The sequence below is a fragment of the Geotrypetes seraphini genome, chromosome 1 (assembly GCF_902459505.1).
Source record: "Geotrypetes seraphini chromosome 1, aGeoSer1.1, whole genome shotgun sequence".
NCBI classification, from domain to species: domain Eukaryota; kingdom Metazoa; phylum Chordata; class Amphibia; order Gymnophiona; family Dermophiidae; genus Geotrypetes; species Geotrypetes seraphini.
Window position 1 is genome coordinate 119,278,618 of NC_047084.1, and position 16,205 is coordinate 119,294,822.

The window sequence follows — 16,205 nt, forward strand, 5'->3', positions numbered from 1 at the left end:
AGTGCTTATGTCTCTTCTTATCTTCTTCATTTGGATCCTTTTTCATTTTTTAACAGATGATTTTTGGTTTTGATAACCTCTCACTTCACCTTGTAACCACGCCAGCTCTCGTTTTTCTCTTCTTTTCGCCTTTGTTAATACATGGAGTGTATCTGGTCTTGGCTTCCACAATGGCATTTTTTAATAACTTAGCATTACAATCAGCCACAGTACTTAAGAACTGGAAATTTCCACAGGTGATATGGGAAAGTACAGAGAGGTGAATAGGATGTCAGGGCTATAAAACAAGAATGGATATGATTTAAAAGGGTAAAACTTGCATGGCTTTAGCATTGGGGGAATTCTGTCTTTCCAATGCATTAGATTTTTCTTGAAGATGTTAATAAATTGTGGATAAGCATAAGCTAAGCTGTTCTGAGGAAATTCAAAAGCCACTGGGTAGGGGCTATCTATCCAAAATTCTGTTGCTAGACTCTTGAGTGGGACATTGCGTTCTGATCATATTGGTCTTGTTCTGTATTCTTTTTGGAGAGTGAAATTCAAAATGTAATGTCTGATGTATTTTTTTTTTCCAAAGACGTTCCAACTTATTTTCTCTCCCAGTTAAAGTCTTATATTTCTGTATGAGCCTTGTGATCTGAAAGTTCCAAAAGGCTTCAACTTCCAGCTCTCAGGAATATCATTACATTGAAACCTGAAAAAAATTCCTTTACCTTACTATTACTACTAATTATTTCTATAGTGCTACTAGACATACGCAGCGCTGTACATCAAAACACAGAAGAGACAGTCCCTGCTCAAAAGAGCTTACAATCTAGTCAAGACAGACAAACTGGTCAAGAAGGTGCATTAATACACTGTGCTCAGGTTTAAAGAGGGAATGATAATCTAATATTTGTGAGTCGCACAAACCTAAACAGGCTCTAGGCGACTTGAAAAAGAAAAGGGAAGATTGGGTTAGAGGAGGAGAAAGGAGGAGGAAACCTAATCGTAATAATCATGGTGATCATAAAAAATTAATTGTCAAAGAGAAGAGTTTTCAGGTTTTTTTCCGGAATTGGTCATGGTTGGCTTCTGTTCTTATTGTCTCTGCGAGATCATTCCAGATTTTGACTCCCAGGAAGGTGAACATGGATTGGAAAATTCTTCTGTACTTGAGATTTTTCGTTGAGGGGAGGTTCATTTGGATCCTGTTAAGTAGTCTGCGAGAGGCGGACCATGCATCGGATTGGATTTTGTTGAGAGGGGCAGCTGAGTTTCCGTAGATTATATGATGCATGATGTTTTTAATTTTATTTGGGCTGGGATGGGTAGCCAGTGGAGTTGTTTGAGGTATGCTGAGAAAGTCATATTTTTTCAGGCCAAAAATGAGTCACACTGCCGTGTTTCGAATGAGCTGCATTTTGTGTTTAAGGATGGTGTTGATTCCCAAGTAGACAGAGTTACAGTAATCTAGTTGGGACAATATCATCATCTGGACAATGAGGGTGAAATGATGCTGATGGAAGTATGACCTGATGAGTCTTAATTATTTCATGGTGAAGTGGGTTTTCTTTCAGAGATGGGATACTTGAGGTTCCATGGTTAATGTGGAGTCCAGCCTAGAATTTTATTGTTTTTATCTACTGTGAGTGTGTTGCCGGATTGGAGCGTGATGCTTGTTGGTGTTGTTTGTTGGTCACTGTGGAAATAAAGGACTTTGGTTTTGGAGGCGTTTAGTTTTAGTTTTTAAGTTGTTGCCTAGGTTTGGATATTGGTGCTTAGCAGGTGGGTTGGAGTTTGGAATTGAAAACATTAAGTGCAGCATTTATATGGAACAGCCTGCCAATGGAGGTTAGGCATGCAGATCCTTCTTGTTCTTGTAGAAAACTTTTAAAGAAGCTTTTCTGGAGAATGGCATGGAGACAGAATTCATCACCGTTCCCATCCCCATGGATCACTGTGGAAAACCATCCCGTGTCAATCTGATCCTCAGTTCTTCAATGCAAGGCTTGAGGGTCTGTGGCTGGGCCCATTCATTGAGGGTCAGTGGCTGGGCCCATTCATTCTCTGATTCTTCCCTCTCTCCTTAAAGGGGATGGTTTCCTACTGTTATCTGCAGGAACGGGAACAGTGACAAATTTTGTACCATGTCAACCTCTACAAAGTTGACAAATAAACTGGTTATAGGTTGCATCGTGAAGATAGAGGAAATGTCTGTTAGAATTGTACTGTTTTGTTAATTGTGTGTGTAAATTTATATTCTGTGAGTAGAGTGGAATATAACTATTTTTAAATAAATAATCATAACAAATAAATGTCCTATTGTAGACTGGGAAGTAACTAAAAAATATGAAACAGACAGGAATACCATATATACTTAAATATAAGCAGAGATAACCTTTTTCCCCTAAATAAAGTGTGTGTAGGGGGGGATGTTAACTAGAATATAAACCAAAAGTTTCTATTCACATTCCTCCCCTTCCACCCCTCTCCCATGGTGTCCAGTATTCCTGCCTTCCCTCCTTCATTCTCTGGCTGATTTTCTGTCTTGAGTGGCATTGTGTATCCCTGCTGATATCTTGTATACCCCTTGGGGTACGTGGACCAGGTGTTGGGAATCTTATGAGCTAGGTGATAACATATTAATCTCATGTGGTAATGTTGTCCAACATCCTTTGCTGACTGCAGTGTTTGAAAGGTTAAACATAATTTTCCTTGTGCAATTTTCCCTGTAGTTGTGACATATATAAATGCATAATTCTAAAGCCATCATCGTTCAGTGGAGGCAGAACAGCAAAACTAGGTCAGAAAGCCAAGAAAGTGTCTAATTTAACCATATTTTATAAAGACACAAGGGCATCTACACAAATCTGGTGTCTATGTACATATGCGCGGTCCCTTAGGGCATGGAAGATGTTTCAGTAGACATGGTCCCTGGCATGGGACAGGCTTTCTGGTAGGACTCGTACTTATTTATTAAATCTGTGAACTAGAGCTTGTGGGAGTTTTGATGGGTTTGTGTACAATTTCTGTTTATTTTTGGATTACCATGAACAGGATTCATGGTGATACCAGTTTTTGGATGATGCTGGGCAGTGTATGGTTCTTGGCATTGTCTATTATAATGTTGTATTTCTTTAAGTGACATCAGTACAGAACATGCACTCGCAAAAACATCCTTTATAATATGTATAAATTCCTGTCTCACAGTGTCTTGCATTTTGGGATGTGAACCCCCAAGCTCCACTGCATTTCCTTGTGATCCCTAAGACTCCAATCCCCAGGATCAGTTACGTTACAGAGGATGATACAGAGGTAAGCCTCAGGGGCTGCAAGTGGAAACCTTCCCTTTTCTGAAAGTTCTGAACATTTTCCATGAATTCTTTGTGTGCACACTAATAGGAGGTTGGACCCATTCCTGGGCCCATACTACAATCATTACAGAGCTCTGTTGATTACACTATCTTCCCTCCCACGTGGTACTGCTTTTGACATCCTCTCTACTGGTGATCTATCCCCTGACATACTTTGTTTTTGATCCCCCCCCTCCCTCTCCCAATCACAGGGGTCCTGGTATTGACCACTGCATCACTTTAGAAGTGCTTTGTTGGTGACCTCTTGACAGGAACAGCAGTGATGAGTGAGAATGTTCTCACTTTTGATATGAAGATCGAAACCCCCTCTGCTACTTGTCTCCTTGACTCTTTTTCAGACTTTCATTTACTGCACATAAGACAGAGAGCTGCACAGGCCTTGAAAGTGTCAAATTCTTAATATTTTTGCTTGCTTGACCCCAGAAAAATGTGTGTGGAGAGGGGGATGTAGAACACTGTTCTTCAACCACCGGTCCGCAGGAAATTTCTGCCGGTCCGCGCAGGGCCGGCAAGATTAAAATGACCATAGGTCCGTTTTCAGACCTCCTGTCCCGTTGTCCCCACACACAGCTTCAGGACAGCGTCCCGAAGCTGTGCTCGGGGACAACAGGACAGGCGATCATTTCCTGTCCCTCCCTCCTTCCTTTCCCCGGGTCCCTTTCTCTTACTACCCTGTCGCTACTGCTAAAGCCGACAGGAAGTCTTCTTTCCGACGTCAATTCTGACGTCGGAGAGGATGTTCTGGGCCAGCCAATCGCTGCCTGGCTGGCCCAGAACGTCCTCTCCGACGTCAGAATTGACGTCGGAAAGAAGACTTCCTGTCGACTTTAGCAGCCACGGCAGGGCAGTAAGAGCAGGGGAAAGGAAAGAGGGAGGCTCTTTTTTTTTTTTGCAGGGCAGGGAGGGAAGGTGGTAGGCAGGCAAGCAGACTGGCTTTGGCCAAGGAGGGAGGGAGAGAGGTAGACAGGCAGGCAGGCTGGCTTCGGGGGTGGGGGTGGGACAAAGTGTGGAAGGCAGTGAGAGGGACACGGGAAGGATGCACTGGGGGCAATAAAGACATGGGAAGGAGGCACTGGGGGCATTAAAGACATAGGAAGGAAAGAGGGAGGGAATAGAAAGGGACAATTCTTGGGCCTGAGTGCAGAAAGAAAGAAATGAAAGAAAGGATACACAGATAGAAGGAAATGCAACCAGAGACTCATGAAATTAATCACCAGACAGCAAAGGTAGGAAAAATGATTTTATTTTCAATTTAGTGATCAAAATGTGTCAGTTTTGAGAATTTATATCTGCTGTCTATATTTTGCACTATATTTGTCTACTTTTCTATAGTTACTGAGGTGACCAAGTTCACGGAGATGGGGCGGAAATGAGGTTTTTAAATTTTAGTCCTAATTATGTTTGTAAGCTCTCTGGGGACAGGGAAATATATTACTGTACCTGAAAGTAACTCCACTTGAGTTACCACTGAAATTGCATCCACTAAATGCTGAACTCAATAGATCCATTGAAGGGATGCTCATTACTGAGGTGCCATATGTATGGCGAGGGACGTGGATTGCTACTACCATAAAGATATGTTGAGAACATGTTCCTTTGGCTGCCTCCTTGAGAAGTCTTAATGCACTGAATATTCCCCCTGAGGGGGGGTAAGGGTGTCACAGGCTCCAGAGGGTTATTTCCTACTTCAGGGGAAAATACTGGCACCAGTCATCCTTGAAGTAAGAGGAGAGCCTAAGCATCTTTCTCTGCATGCACTATGTGCTGGGTGGGGGGGAGAGGGGCTGAGATCAGTGCTGCAGGCTGCGAACCATATCTTTTGCATGTTGGTGTTTTAGTTACCGTGAAATCTTTCCCTTTCACAGTTGCTGGGTCACTTGCTGGTGACAGCTAGCCAGCTGGCCAAGAAGGAAGGACTGGATGAGGGCTACAGACTCGGTGAGTCACCCCCTTGAGTCGTCCTCTTAGCCCTCTCTTGTAATGTTTAATGAGGCTTGGTATATCACCTTTTAACAAAAGCAGTCAAAGATGGAAAAGAACTAGAATGATTGATGGGAGAGTTAAAAAAAAAAAAGAGAGAGAGACTATAAGGAACCCAGACTCTATTAAGTGACAGAGTCTGGAAAAGCCAGGGCAAAAACTGACTTTTAGTGCTGCTCTAAAGTTCATGTTCCATTCTTAGTACAACATCTTTATATAAAAGAATAGATTAACATACTCCTACTCCTACTTAATCAGTTCTCTCTCCTACATGAAACTCAATCCGGTTTCAGACCCTCATTCAGTACGGAGACAGTAATTGCGGCTATCTTAGACAACCTCCGCCTATTGTTCAGCAAGGGCCTCAATGCCCTGATCATGCAATTCGATATGAGCTCTGCCTTTGATCTGGTAGACCATGGGAAAATGATACCATGCCTAGACGCCATTGGTATCAGGGAAGAGGTGTTGAACTGGTTTCGGGGCTTCCTTACATCTCGTACCTATCAGGTACGCTTCAACTACAATCTCTCCAATACCTGGAGCAATTCATCCGGTGTGCCACAAGGGTCACCTATATCCCCATTGCTTTTCAATGTCTACATGTCTTCATTGGGTGCGCAATTAACCCAACTGGGGATAAAACTATTCAAGTTACGCAGATGACTTTACGATCATCATCCCATTTGCTAACTCTATCTCGGAAACCATTCCCAAGGCATCAGAAGCTATAAAAGTGATGGAGCAATGGATGACAGACTTCAAGCTCAAACTTAATCCAGAAAAAACAAAATTCTTCGTTGCCTCTCCTCACCCACTTGACACCAAAACCCCACTATGCATCAATGAACTTAGTTACTTATTCAGTCCACCATGAAGATATTGGGTATAACTCTGGATCAATGCCTAACCATGAAAGATCAGGTGGACTCCTTAATCAGAAAAGGTTTTTTCACTCTCTGGAAACTCAGATCCATTAAATCATATTTTGATACGTCAGCATTCAGAATCCTGGTGCAATCTCTGGACTCAAGGGTCTCTCATACGAGGAAAGACTGGGCAAATTGCAGCTCTACTCTCTAGAGGAGCGCAGGGAAAGGGGTGACATGATTGAGACTTTTAAGTACGTCACAGGTCGTGTCGAGGTGGAAAACGATATATTCCTTCCCAAGGGACCCTCAGTCACAAGGGGGCACCCGCTCAAACTCAGAGGAGGGAAATTTAGTGGTGACATCAGGAAATATTTCTTCACAGAAAGAGTGGTAGATCACTGGAACAAACTTCCGGTGCAGGTAATCAAGGCCAAAAGCGTGCTCGACTTTAAGAATAAATGGGACATCCAGTGGGATCCCTACGTGGGTCGAGCAGCACTCAGACTTAATGGGGTGGGTCAGTAGAGTGGGCAGACTTGATGGGCTGTAGCCCTTTTCTGCCGTCACCTTTCTATGTTTAAGTCAACTTGACTACTGCAATATTGCCTACTTAGCTATCCCCCAAAAGAATATGTGACGCTTACAACTAATGCAAAATGCAGCGGTCAGACTTATCTTCGGGCTGAAGAAATTCGATCATGTGACACCTTATTACCGGCAGTTGCACTGGCTACCGACGGAAGCACGTGTAAAGTTTAAGTTCGCCTTCCTCTGCTTTAAAGTACTGTATGGACTAGCCCCCAAATACTTAACGGACCTTTTTTCCTTCTTCACCAACAGACACAAGAGAAGCTCACATTCGAACTTTGTTTCCCCCCCCAGTTAGAGGTTGTAAACTGAAAAAACAACATAGAACATAGAAACATAGAAATAGACGGCAGATAAGGGCCCACGGCCCATCCAGTCTGCCCACCTTAATGTCCCTCCCCTACCTTTGCCCTGTGAATAGATCCCATGTGCCGATCCCATTTTGCCTTAAAATCAGGCACGCTGCTAGCCTCAATCACCTGTAGTGGAAGACTATTCCAGCGATCAACCACTCTTTCAGTGAAAAAGAATTTCCTGGTGTCACCTCGTAGTTTCCCGCCCCTGATTTTCAACGGATGCCCTCTTGTTGTCGTGGGACCCTTGAAAAAGAAGATATCTTCCTCCGCCTCGATGCGGCCCGTAAGATACTTGAACGTCTCAATCATGTCCCCCCTCTCTCTGCGCTCCTCGAGCGAGTATAGCTGTAATTTGTCAAGCCGTTTTTCGTATGGTAGATCCTTGAGTCCCGAGACCATCCGGGTGGCCATTCTTTGCACCGACTCCAGTCTCAGCACATCCTTGCGATAATGCGGCCTCCAGAATTGCACACAGTATTCCAGGTGGGGCCTCACCATGGATCTATACAATGGCATAATGATTTCCGCCTTACGACTGACGAAACCCCTTCGTATGCAGCCCATGATTTGTCTTGCCTTGGACGAAGCCTGCTCCACTTGATTGGCAGACTTCATGTCCTCACTGACGATTACCCCCAAGTCTCGTTCTGCTACCGTTTTTGCTAGGATCTCGCCATTAAGGGTATAAGACTTGCATGGATTCTGGCTGCCCAGGTGCATAACTTTGCATTTTTTGGCATTGAAGTTGAGTTGCCATGTCCTAGACCATCGCTCCAGTAGGAGTAGGTCGTGCATCATGTTGTCGGGCACTGAATCTTCGTCTGTTGTGCATTTGCCCACTACATTACTCAGTTTGGCGTCATCTCCTCTCACACCAAGCAGCATTATGGGGTAAAGACCTAGAACGCTCTCCCCCACCACTTACATGGAATTCAGGAAGCGTCTAAAGACATATCTGTTCCTGTTGTATCTAGACAACTGACCCGTACTTCTCCCTCTCCTCAATATCGGTTTTCTAGACCTTTAATCCTCTCTCGCTCTCCTCTCATATGTTCAATCTTTTTGTATCTTTTCTTAATCTTTTGTAAACCGCATAGAACTTCACGGTATTGCGGTATATAAACTATTATTATTATTATTATTATTACTCGTACGCAGTGCTTTAGAGAGTTACGATGGAGACAGTCCCTGCTCTAAAGAGCTTACAATCTAGACAGACAAACAGGGTGCCAGCATAAGGGATACATTTAGGGGATATGGTGAATATGCTGCCTAGGGTGTTGAGCAGTGTCTAACAGTATAAGATCAGCAGACAGATGAACTCTGTCTCAAGAGGCAACTCACATTGAGCTCAATTTCAAACCAGAAAGGTCGTATAAGCACACAATTTCATGCAAAGGAAGGTAGGAGATTTCCCTGCTTTCAACATTGGTGCCTAGGTAAAATATTCTCTGTGAAGTACCAAAAATTATCCCAGGACAAGCAGGTAGCATATTCTTGACTGATGGGTGACGGCACCGACGGAGCCCCGGTACGGACAATTTTAGAGTGATTGCACTCTAAGAACTTTGAAAGTTCTAGTAGGCCGCACCACGCACGCGCGAGTGCCTTCCCGCCCGACAGAGGCGCGCGGTCCCCAGTTTCTTAGTTTCCGCGGAGCTAAGAAGACGCGTGTTCCAACTGCTGTTGGAAAATTTTTTCAAATTTTTCTCGCCTTCCCGCTCGCGCGTTATTTTCTTGTTGTGATTTATTCACCTTATCGTTTCTTTCTTTTATTTAAAAAAAAAAAAAAAAGTCAATTTTTTTCGACTTTTTTCCGGTCAGCCCCGGCGGGGCCTGTTGACACCATCGAAGCCTCGGCTTCGATTTTGCTACGGCCGTTTTTCCCTTCATGCCCCCTTCACCGGGTTTTAAGAAGTGTCAGCGGTGTGCACATCCTATTTCACTTTCCGACCCGCACAAGTGGTGCCTTCAGTGTCTGGGTCCAGACCATAGGGCAGAAACGTGCACCCGCTGCAGTTCTCTCCAAAAGAGAACTCTAAAGAATCGCCAAATTCAACAGCAAATTCTTTTTGGTGCCGCCATGGAAGTTCCCCCGGCATCGACACCGTCATCTTCCTCCAAATCGGCACCGGTGACTTCGACACCGCAAGATCCATCCTCGGTGTCGCACCCTGTAGGTAAGCTGGCTAAGAAGCCATCCCCTACTGTCCTTAGCCCGCCAGTCGAACAAGCAGTGAGCCAAGTCCTGCAGACTGCGCGCCGGCCTCGCAAACGCTCCGCTCCTATTGAAGTCACTGCCTCTTCATCGGCATCGACTTCGCCTGAGCGTCGAGCTGCACCGCAGGTACCGAGCAAGAAAAAAGCGGTACCGGTGCCATCGGGACCGTCTCTGGATGAGAGAATAGCATCCATCCTTCAGGTCCAGCTTAAGGAGCAGTTACAACACTTGCTCCCGGCTCTACTGACTCCGAGCCTTCCAGTGTTGGTACCTCCTGAGCATTCGGTGCCGATCGTCGAACAGCCTGTTTTGTCGGCATCGACGTTGTCGGCACCGCAAAAATCTGTTTCTATGCCTGTTCTCTCGGCGGAACCGAAGTCTCTTCGACGCACTGCTTACTCGACTTCGGAGCCGGTGCCGTTCTCTGACACCCGTACTGCTGTACAGTCACCCGGTACGGTGTCCATGAGGTCTGGTAAATCGGTATGCAAAACCAAGCATACCGAACCTTCTACCCCACTTTCTCAGGGCCGTCTGTCATCGGTACGGGACCTTGATTTGTGGGATGATTCTGATGACCCCCTCGGTACCGAGGCAGATTATTCCTCGGAGGAGGATGTTACATCGGTGCAGGATCCTGCTGGTAAGCCACAGCACTCGTCCTTCACCAAGTTTCTTAAGGAGATGTCGGACACCCTTTTCATCCCTCTAGAGTCTGACTCTAAAAAATCCAAAGCATTTCTTGATGGTTTTTTTGTAAGCCTTCAGCAGCTTTCAACGGAACTATGCCTGCATGTTTTTGCCCACGGCCCTGAAGCAGTGGACCGAGTGATATGTCCACGAAACGCTGGCCACGTCGGCAACCTTTGGCAACCTACGGGCAATCCTGGAATTAAATATGACAACGTCTAAGATAAGTACAAAGTTGTCAAACTCTCTTGCAAACTAATAGAGAGATGTATTCATAGTTCGTTAAAAAGTTATAGTATACATAAAGGTTCTAAAAAAGTTTAGAAAAAGTTAAAAAATTATATTTATTGAAACCTGGAGTAGACTGTGCTGAATATATCCTCAGGTGTTTTTAGGCCAATGATTGGAGCAAGGAGTAGTTACGCTGAAGTTTTAGTCCATGATAGGACTTTGCGTAAGCTCCTATTCTGAGGCCTTTTCCTGAGTAGATATAATCATTGTAGAACTAATTTTGAACACATACTCTCTGGAAGTGGTATTTTGTATCATTTTTGTATTTTGTGTTTTGAACCACTTCGGGTGAATATATCTTGGTGCTTTGGATTTTGACCAGCCTCCGAAAGAATTTTTAAAGTTACCCCTCCATGACATCTTGAGGGAAACTTTTTACAAAAATTTAGAAACTCCTTTCACCGTTCCAGGAGCCCCTAGGAAGCTGGAATCGCTTTACAAGGTGATTCCTATTCCAGGGTTTGACAAACCCCAGCTGCCCCATGAATCTCTGCTGGTGGAGTCCACCCTCAAAAAATCGGCAGGCTCTAGTGTATATGCCTCTGTCCTTCCTGGCAGAGAGGGCAAAGCCATAGATAAATTTGGTAAAAGACTTTACCAAAATGCAATGCTGGCCAACTGTTCAGGTAATTATGCGTTTCACTTCTCTTTTTACCTGAAACATTTGATTCAGCAAGTCTCTTCTTTTCAAAAGTATCTTCCTGACCGTAAGCTTCCTGCATTCCAACAATGCACTTCCAGTCTCCTACAACTCAGGAAGTTCATGGTCCGGTCCATCTATGATACTTTTGAACTCACATCCCGAGCTACGGCTATGTCTGTAGCGATGAGACGATTGGCATGGCTCCGAGTCTCCGACCTTGATGTGAACCACCAGGACCGCCTTGCCAATGCTCCCTGCCTGGGTGATGAGCTCTTTGGAGAATCTATGGATACCACCACTCAAAAGCTCTCTGCCCATGAGACGAGGTGGGATACTTTGCTGAAAAATAAAAAGAAGCCTCCTCCTCCTCCTCGTTCATTTAGACAGCAGCCATCATATCAGAGGCGGTTTTCTGCTCAGCCAGTTCAGCCTCAACCTCCACAACCTCGGAGGCAGCGGCAACAGCACCAACAAGCTCGTCAGCAACAGCCGCCTACCATAAAGCCTGTCACTCAGACTAAGCCGACTCAGCCCTTTTGACTCCCTTCTCCTGGGCATTGCCAGTCTCCCTCCCTCCTGTCCTCTTCCACAGTCCATAGGAGGTCGATTAACCATTTTTCACTCTCGATGGGAGGTAATCACCACCGACCAGTGGGTGCTCTCGATCATAGCCCATGGCTACTCCCTCAATTTTCAGACTCCCCCGCCATTAGGCCTGCCAAAAGAGTCTCAGTCCCTCCTTCTCGCTCAAGAGGTTCAATCCCTCCTTCTTCTCAATGCCATCGAAGAAGTTCCTCAAGATCAGCGAGGTCAGGGTTTTTACTCCCGGTACTTTCTAGTTCCCAAAAAGACCGGAGACCTCAGACCCATCTTAGATCTCAGAGATCTCAACAAATGTTTGGTCAAGGAGAAGTTCAAAATGCTCTCTCTTGCCACCCTCTACCCTCTTCTCGCTCAGGGCGACTGGCTATGCTCCCTCGATCTCAAAGAGGCTTATACACATATTCCTATCCATCTGACGTCCAGGCAATATCTGCGCTTTCTCATCAATCAACATCATTCTCAATACAAAGTGCTACCCTTCGGCCTGGCCTCCTCTCCCAGGGTATTCACCAAATGTCTGATTGTGGTAGCGGCCTATCTCCGCTCTCACAACTTTCATGTCTTCCCTTATCTGGACGACTGGTTGATCAAAGCTCATTCCCCTCAGGCGGTTCTGCTTGCCACCAATCAGACCATTCACTTCCTTTGACTATTAGGGTTCGAAATCAATCTACCCAAGTCTCACCTCATTCCGACCCAGCGACTTCAATTTATTGGAGCCGTTCTGGACACTGTTCTGATGAGGGCGTTTCTTCCATCCAACCGCCTTCACGCCATCCTCCATCTCTGTCAGCAGGTGTTTCAACAGATTACCATTTCTGCGAATCACATGATGGTGCTATTGGGGCACATGGCTTCGACAGTACATGTCACACCCTTCGCACGTCTCCACCTGCGTACTCCTCAATGGACCTTAGCGAACCAATGGTCCCAAGCGACGGATCCTTGTTCACAACACATATCTGTGACCTCGTCTCTTCGACAGTCGCTTCTTTGGTGGTTGGCATCTTCAAATCTATCCAGAGGTCTGCTGTTCCATCTACCTCCTCATCAACTAGTCATCACCACAGATTCCTCCCCCTACGCCTGGGGAGCTCACTTGAACGAATTCCAAACTCAGGGATTTTGGACTGCCCAGGAAAAGAAACACCACATCAATTTCCTGGAACTCCGAGCAATGTTCTATGCCCTCAAGGCGTTTCAACATCTTCTCTTTCCTCAAGTACTGCTCATTTGCACAGACAACCAAGTTGCAATGTACTACATCAACAAACAGGGAGGAACGGGCTCTCGCCTGTTGTGTCAGGAAGCACAACGGATTTGGTCTTGGGCGACAGCTCGTCACTTATTCCTGAAGGCTGTCTACATTCAAGGGGAACAGAATTCCTTAGCGGACAATCTCAGCAGAATTCTCCAACCTCACGAATGGACTCTCGATCCCTCGACTCTTCAGTCCATTTTCGTTCAATGGGGCACTCCTCAAGTGGACCTTTTAGCAGCTCCCCACAACCATCAGCTGCCCCTGTTTTGCTCCAGACTCTACTCTCCTCACCGTCTGGCGCCCGATGCATTTCTCCTGGATTGGACCAGTCTCTTCCTATATGCTTTTCCCCCTCTACCGCTCATGCTGCGAACACTGTTCAAGCTCAAGAGGGAACAAGCCACCATGATTCTCATCGCTCCACGGTGGCCCAGGCAACATTGGTTCTCCCTTCTACTTCAACTCAGTTCCAGGAAACCCATACCTCTTCCACTGTTTCCTTCTCTGCTTTCTCAGCATCAGCAGACCCTACTGCATCCCAACCTACAGACTCTGCACCTGACAGCTTGGTATCTCTCGGGCTGACTTCGGCTCACTCACTTCTTTCTCAGCCTGTCTGCTCTATCATTGATGCTTCCAGGAAACCGGCCACGCTCCAATGTTATCAACAGAAGTGGTCTCGGTTTTCTTCCTGGTGCCTCTTACATCACCATGATCCCATGTCTCTAGCAGTGGGACTGGTGTTGGACTATCTTCTTTCCTTGTCTGACTCTGGTCTTAAATCTACTTCTATCAGAGTTCACCTTAGTGCCATTGCTGCCTTTCATGAGCCAATTCATGGAAAACCCCTCTCGGCTCATCCTTTGGTTTCTCGGTTCATGAGGGGCCTTTTCATCTTAACCAGTCCATAGTCCTGCCTGTATTTTTTCCAAAGCCTCATTCTCATCCAGGTGAACAGGCTTTGCATACCTTGGACTGTAAACGTGCTCTGGCTTACTATCTTGAACGTACTAAGCCCCACAGATCATCTCCTCAACTATTTTTGTCCTTTGATCCTAACAAGTTGGGTCATCCTTTATCTAAACGCACTCTCTCCAATTGGCTTGCTGCTTGCGTTTCTTTCTGTTATGCTCAGTCGGGCCTGACACTGAAAGGTTCTGTCACGGGCCACAAAGTTAGAGCTATGGCAGTGTCTGTAGCTTTCCTCCGATCTACTTTCATTGAGGAAATCTGCAAGGCTGCTACTTGGTCCTCAGTTCACACTTTTACATCACATTATTGTCTGGATGCATTCTCCAGACGGGATGGACACTTCGGCCAATCTGTTTTACAAAATTTAATTTCCTAATGGCCAACCTTCCCTCCATCCCTCTTTTTGTTAGCTTGGAGGTCACCCATCAGTCAAGAATATGCTGCCTGCTTGTCCTGGGATAAAGCACAGTTACTTACCGTAACAGGTGTTATCCAGGGACAGCAGGCAGATATTTTTGCGTCCCTCCCTCCTCCCCGGGTTGGCTTCTTAGCTGGCTTATCCTAACTGGGGACCGCACGCCTCTGTCGGGCGGGAAGGCACTCGCGCACGCGCGGTGTGGCCTAGCTAGAACTTTCTAAAGTTCTTAGAGTGCAATCACTCTAAAATTGTCCGTACCGGGGCTCCGTCGGTGCCGTCACCCATCAGTCAAGAATATCTGCCTGCTGTCCCTGGATAACACCTGTTACGGTAAGTAACTGTGCTTTAGCATTCCTGAAGCTTAGCACTCTGGATCATTGCAGCTAATCCTACATTCCAGACTCAAGGGTTTTCTCAACTCTGCTTCCCATCTAAACTTCAGGTTTGTGAAATCTTTTCTCCCCTCTTATTCTCTGAATGGGCCCGAAAGAGACCAGAAATGGTCAACTGTTCCTCAACTATAGAATTGAAAAAAAGTCACAATTTCTCTTCCCCGCCCTCTCCCCCCCCAAATTTTAACTTGCTCTGGTCAAGGGATTGAATATAATATTTTATTTGTCAGAAGGTGAAAGTATCACGCCACCGCACTTCTATATGGTGCTTGAAATCCTCAAAACTCATCTTGGGTTAAGCATATGTTTCATCAAGTTGAAGCTCCTTTCCTCCCAACTATTGTCCAACCCAAGGGGAAATTTCACATTACCTTGGTCTGTTCCCTCTGGGGCACCCCCTAGCCAAGATATCAATTTATTCCAGGTACCCTTTAGTGTTCTAAAGAGTATGAGGGCTGATGTGGAACCATGAAACTTACTAGTTATTCCACACTTTTTTTGACACTTTTTGTTTCAATGTTATGAATCTAATCTAATCTAAGACTTGGCTTTATATACCGAGACATCATTCCAAGAAAGCTCGACTCAGTTTACAATAGTTAACTTAACAAATAAAAACCATAAAGAATAAGACTAAGTTTTGGAAGATTAATTTTCAAAGTGTTAGCAAATAAAGTAGTTTTTAAAGATTTATGAAAAAATTGAAATGAGCCAGAACTCCTTAAAAGAAATGGAAGATCATTCCAGAATTGAGAGAACTTAAAAATTAGAGATTGATTAAAAATCTTGACTCCTTTAATCCCTTTCTTGGAAGGAAGAGATAATTTAAATTGTTGATTACCTTTTGCAAAGGAGAATCTGTAAACGTTCCAAGATAAATGAAGGAGAGGAGTAAAGATACCATATAGGATTTTAAAAACAACACAAGCACATTTGAATTGAACTGTAAAATAAACCGGGAGTCAATGTAGACTCTGGAGCAACGGAGTCACGTGTTCAAATTTATGTTTCCCAAAGATCAATTTTGCAGCAGTATTTTGAAAAGTGTGTAATAACTTGTAAGTTTCCTGGCTCTACATCATTCTCTTCTTGGTTGGGCTGAGAACTTTTCAGCAGCCCCTTGTATTTTGATGTCATAATGCCTCATTCCATCAATGCCTAAGAGCCAACCTCATCGGTGATGTCACAATGGCTTGGTTTCCCTATACTTGTGCCCAATTACTAGATGCATTTGCCTCATAGAAACAAAAAGTGTGGAATAACTTGTGAGTTTCATGGCTTCACAACATTTTCTTCTTGCTTGGGCTGAGAACTTTTCAGTGGCTCCTCCTATTCTGATGTCATAAAGCCTGATTCTGCCAATGCTTAAGAGCCAACCTCATTGGTGATGTCACAATGGCTTGGTTTCCCTACACTTGTGCCCATTTAATAGATACATTTGCCTCATTGAAACGAAAAGGGTCAAGAAAAGTGTGGAATAACTTGTAAGTTTCCTGGCTTCACATCATTCTCTTCTTGGTTGGGCTGAGAACTTTTCAGAGACCGCTTATATACTCCTTAGT

General features: G+C 44.9%; 1 protein-coding gene across 3 annotated transcripts in view; it reads left to right on the plus strand.

Annotated features, from left to right (window-relative positions):
- Nucleotides 1–16,205, plus strand: part of HINT2 (histidine triad nucleotide binding protein 2) — a 44,681-nt gene that overhangs the window by 24,288 nt on the left and 4,188 nt on the right. For all 3 annotated transcript variants that reach the window (XM_033936870.1, XM_033936881.1, XM_033936862.1), the window contains exons 3-4: nucleotides 3,193–3,297; nucleotides 5,222–5,294. In XM_033936870.1, the coding sequence (XP_033792761.1) occupies nucleotides 3,193–3,297; nucleotides 5,222–5,294 (178 nt within the window). The remainder of the gene's footprint in view (nucleotides 1–3,192; nucleotides 3,298–5,221; nucleotides 5,295–16,205) is intronic.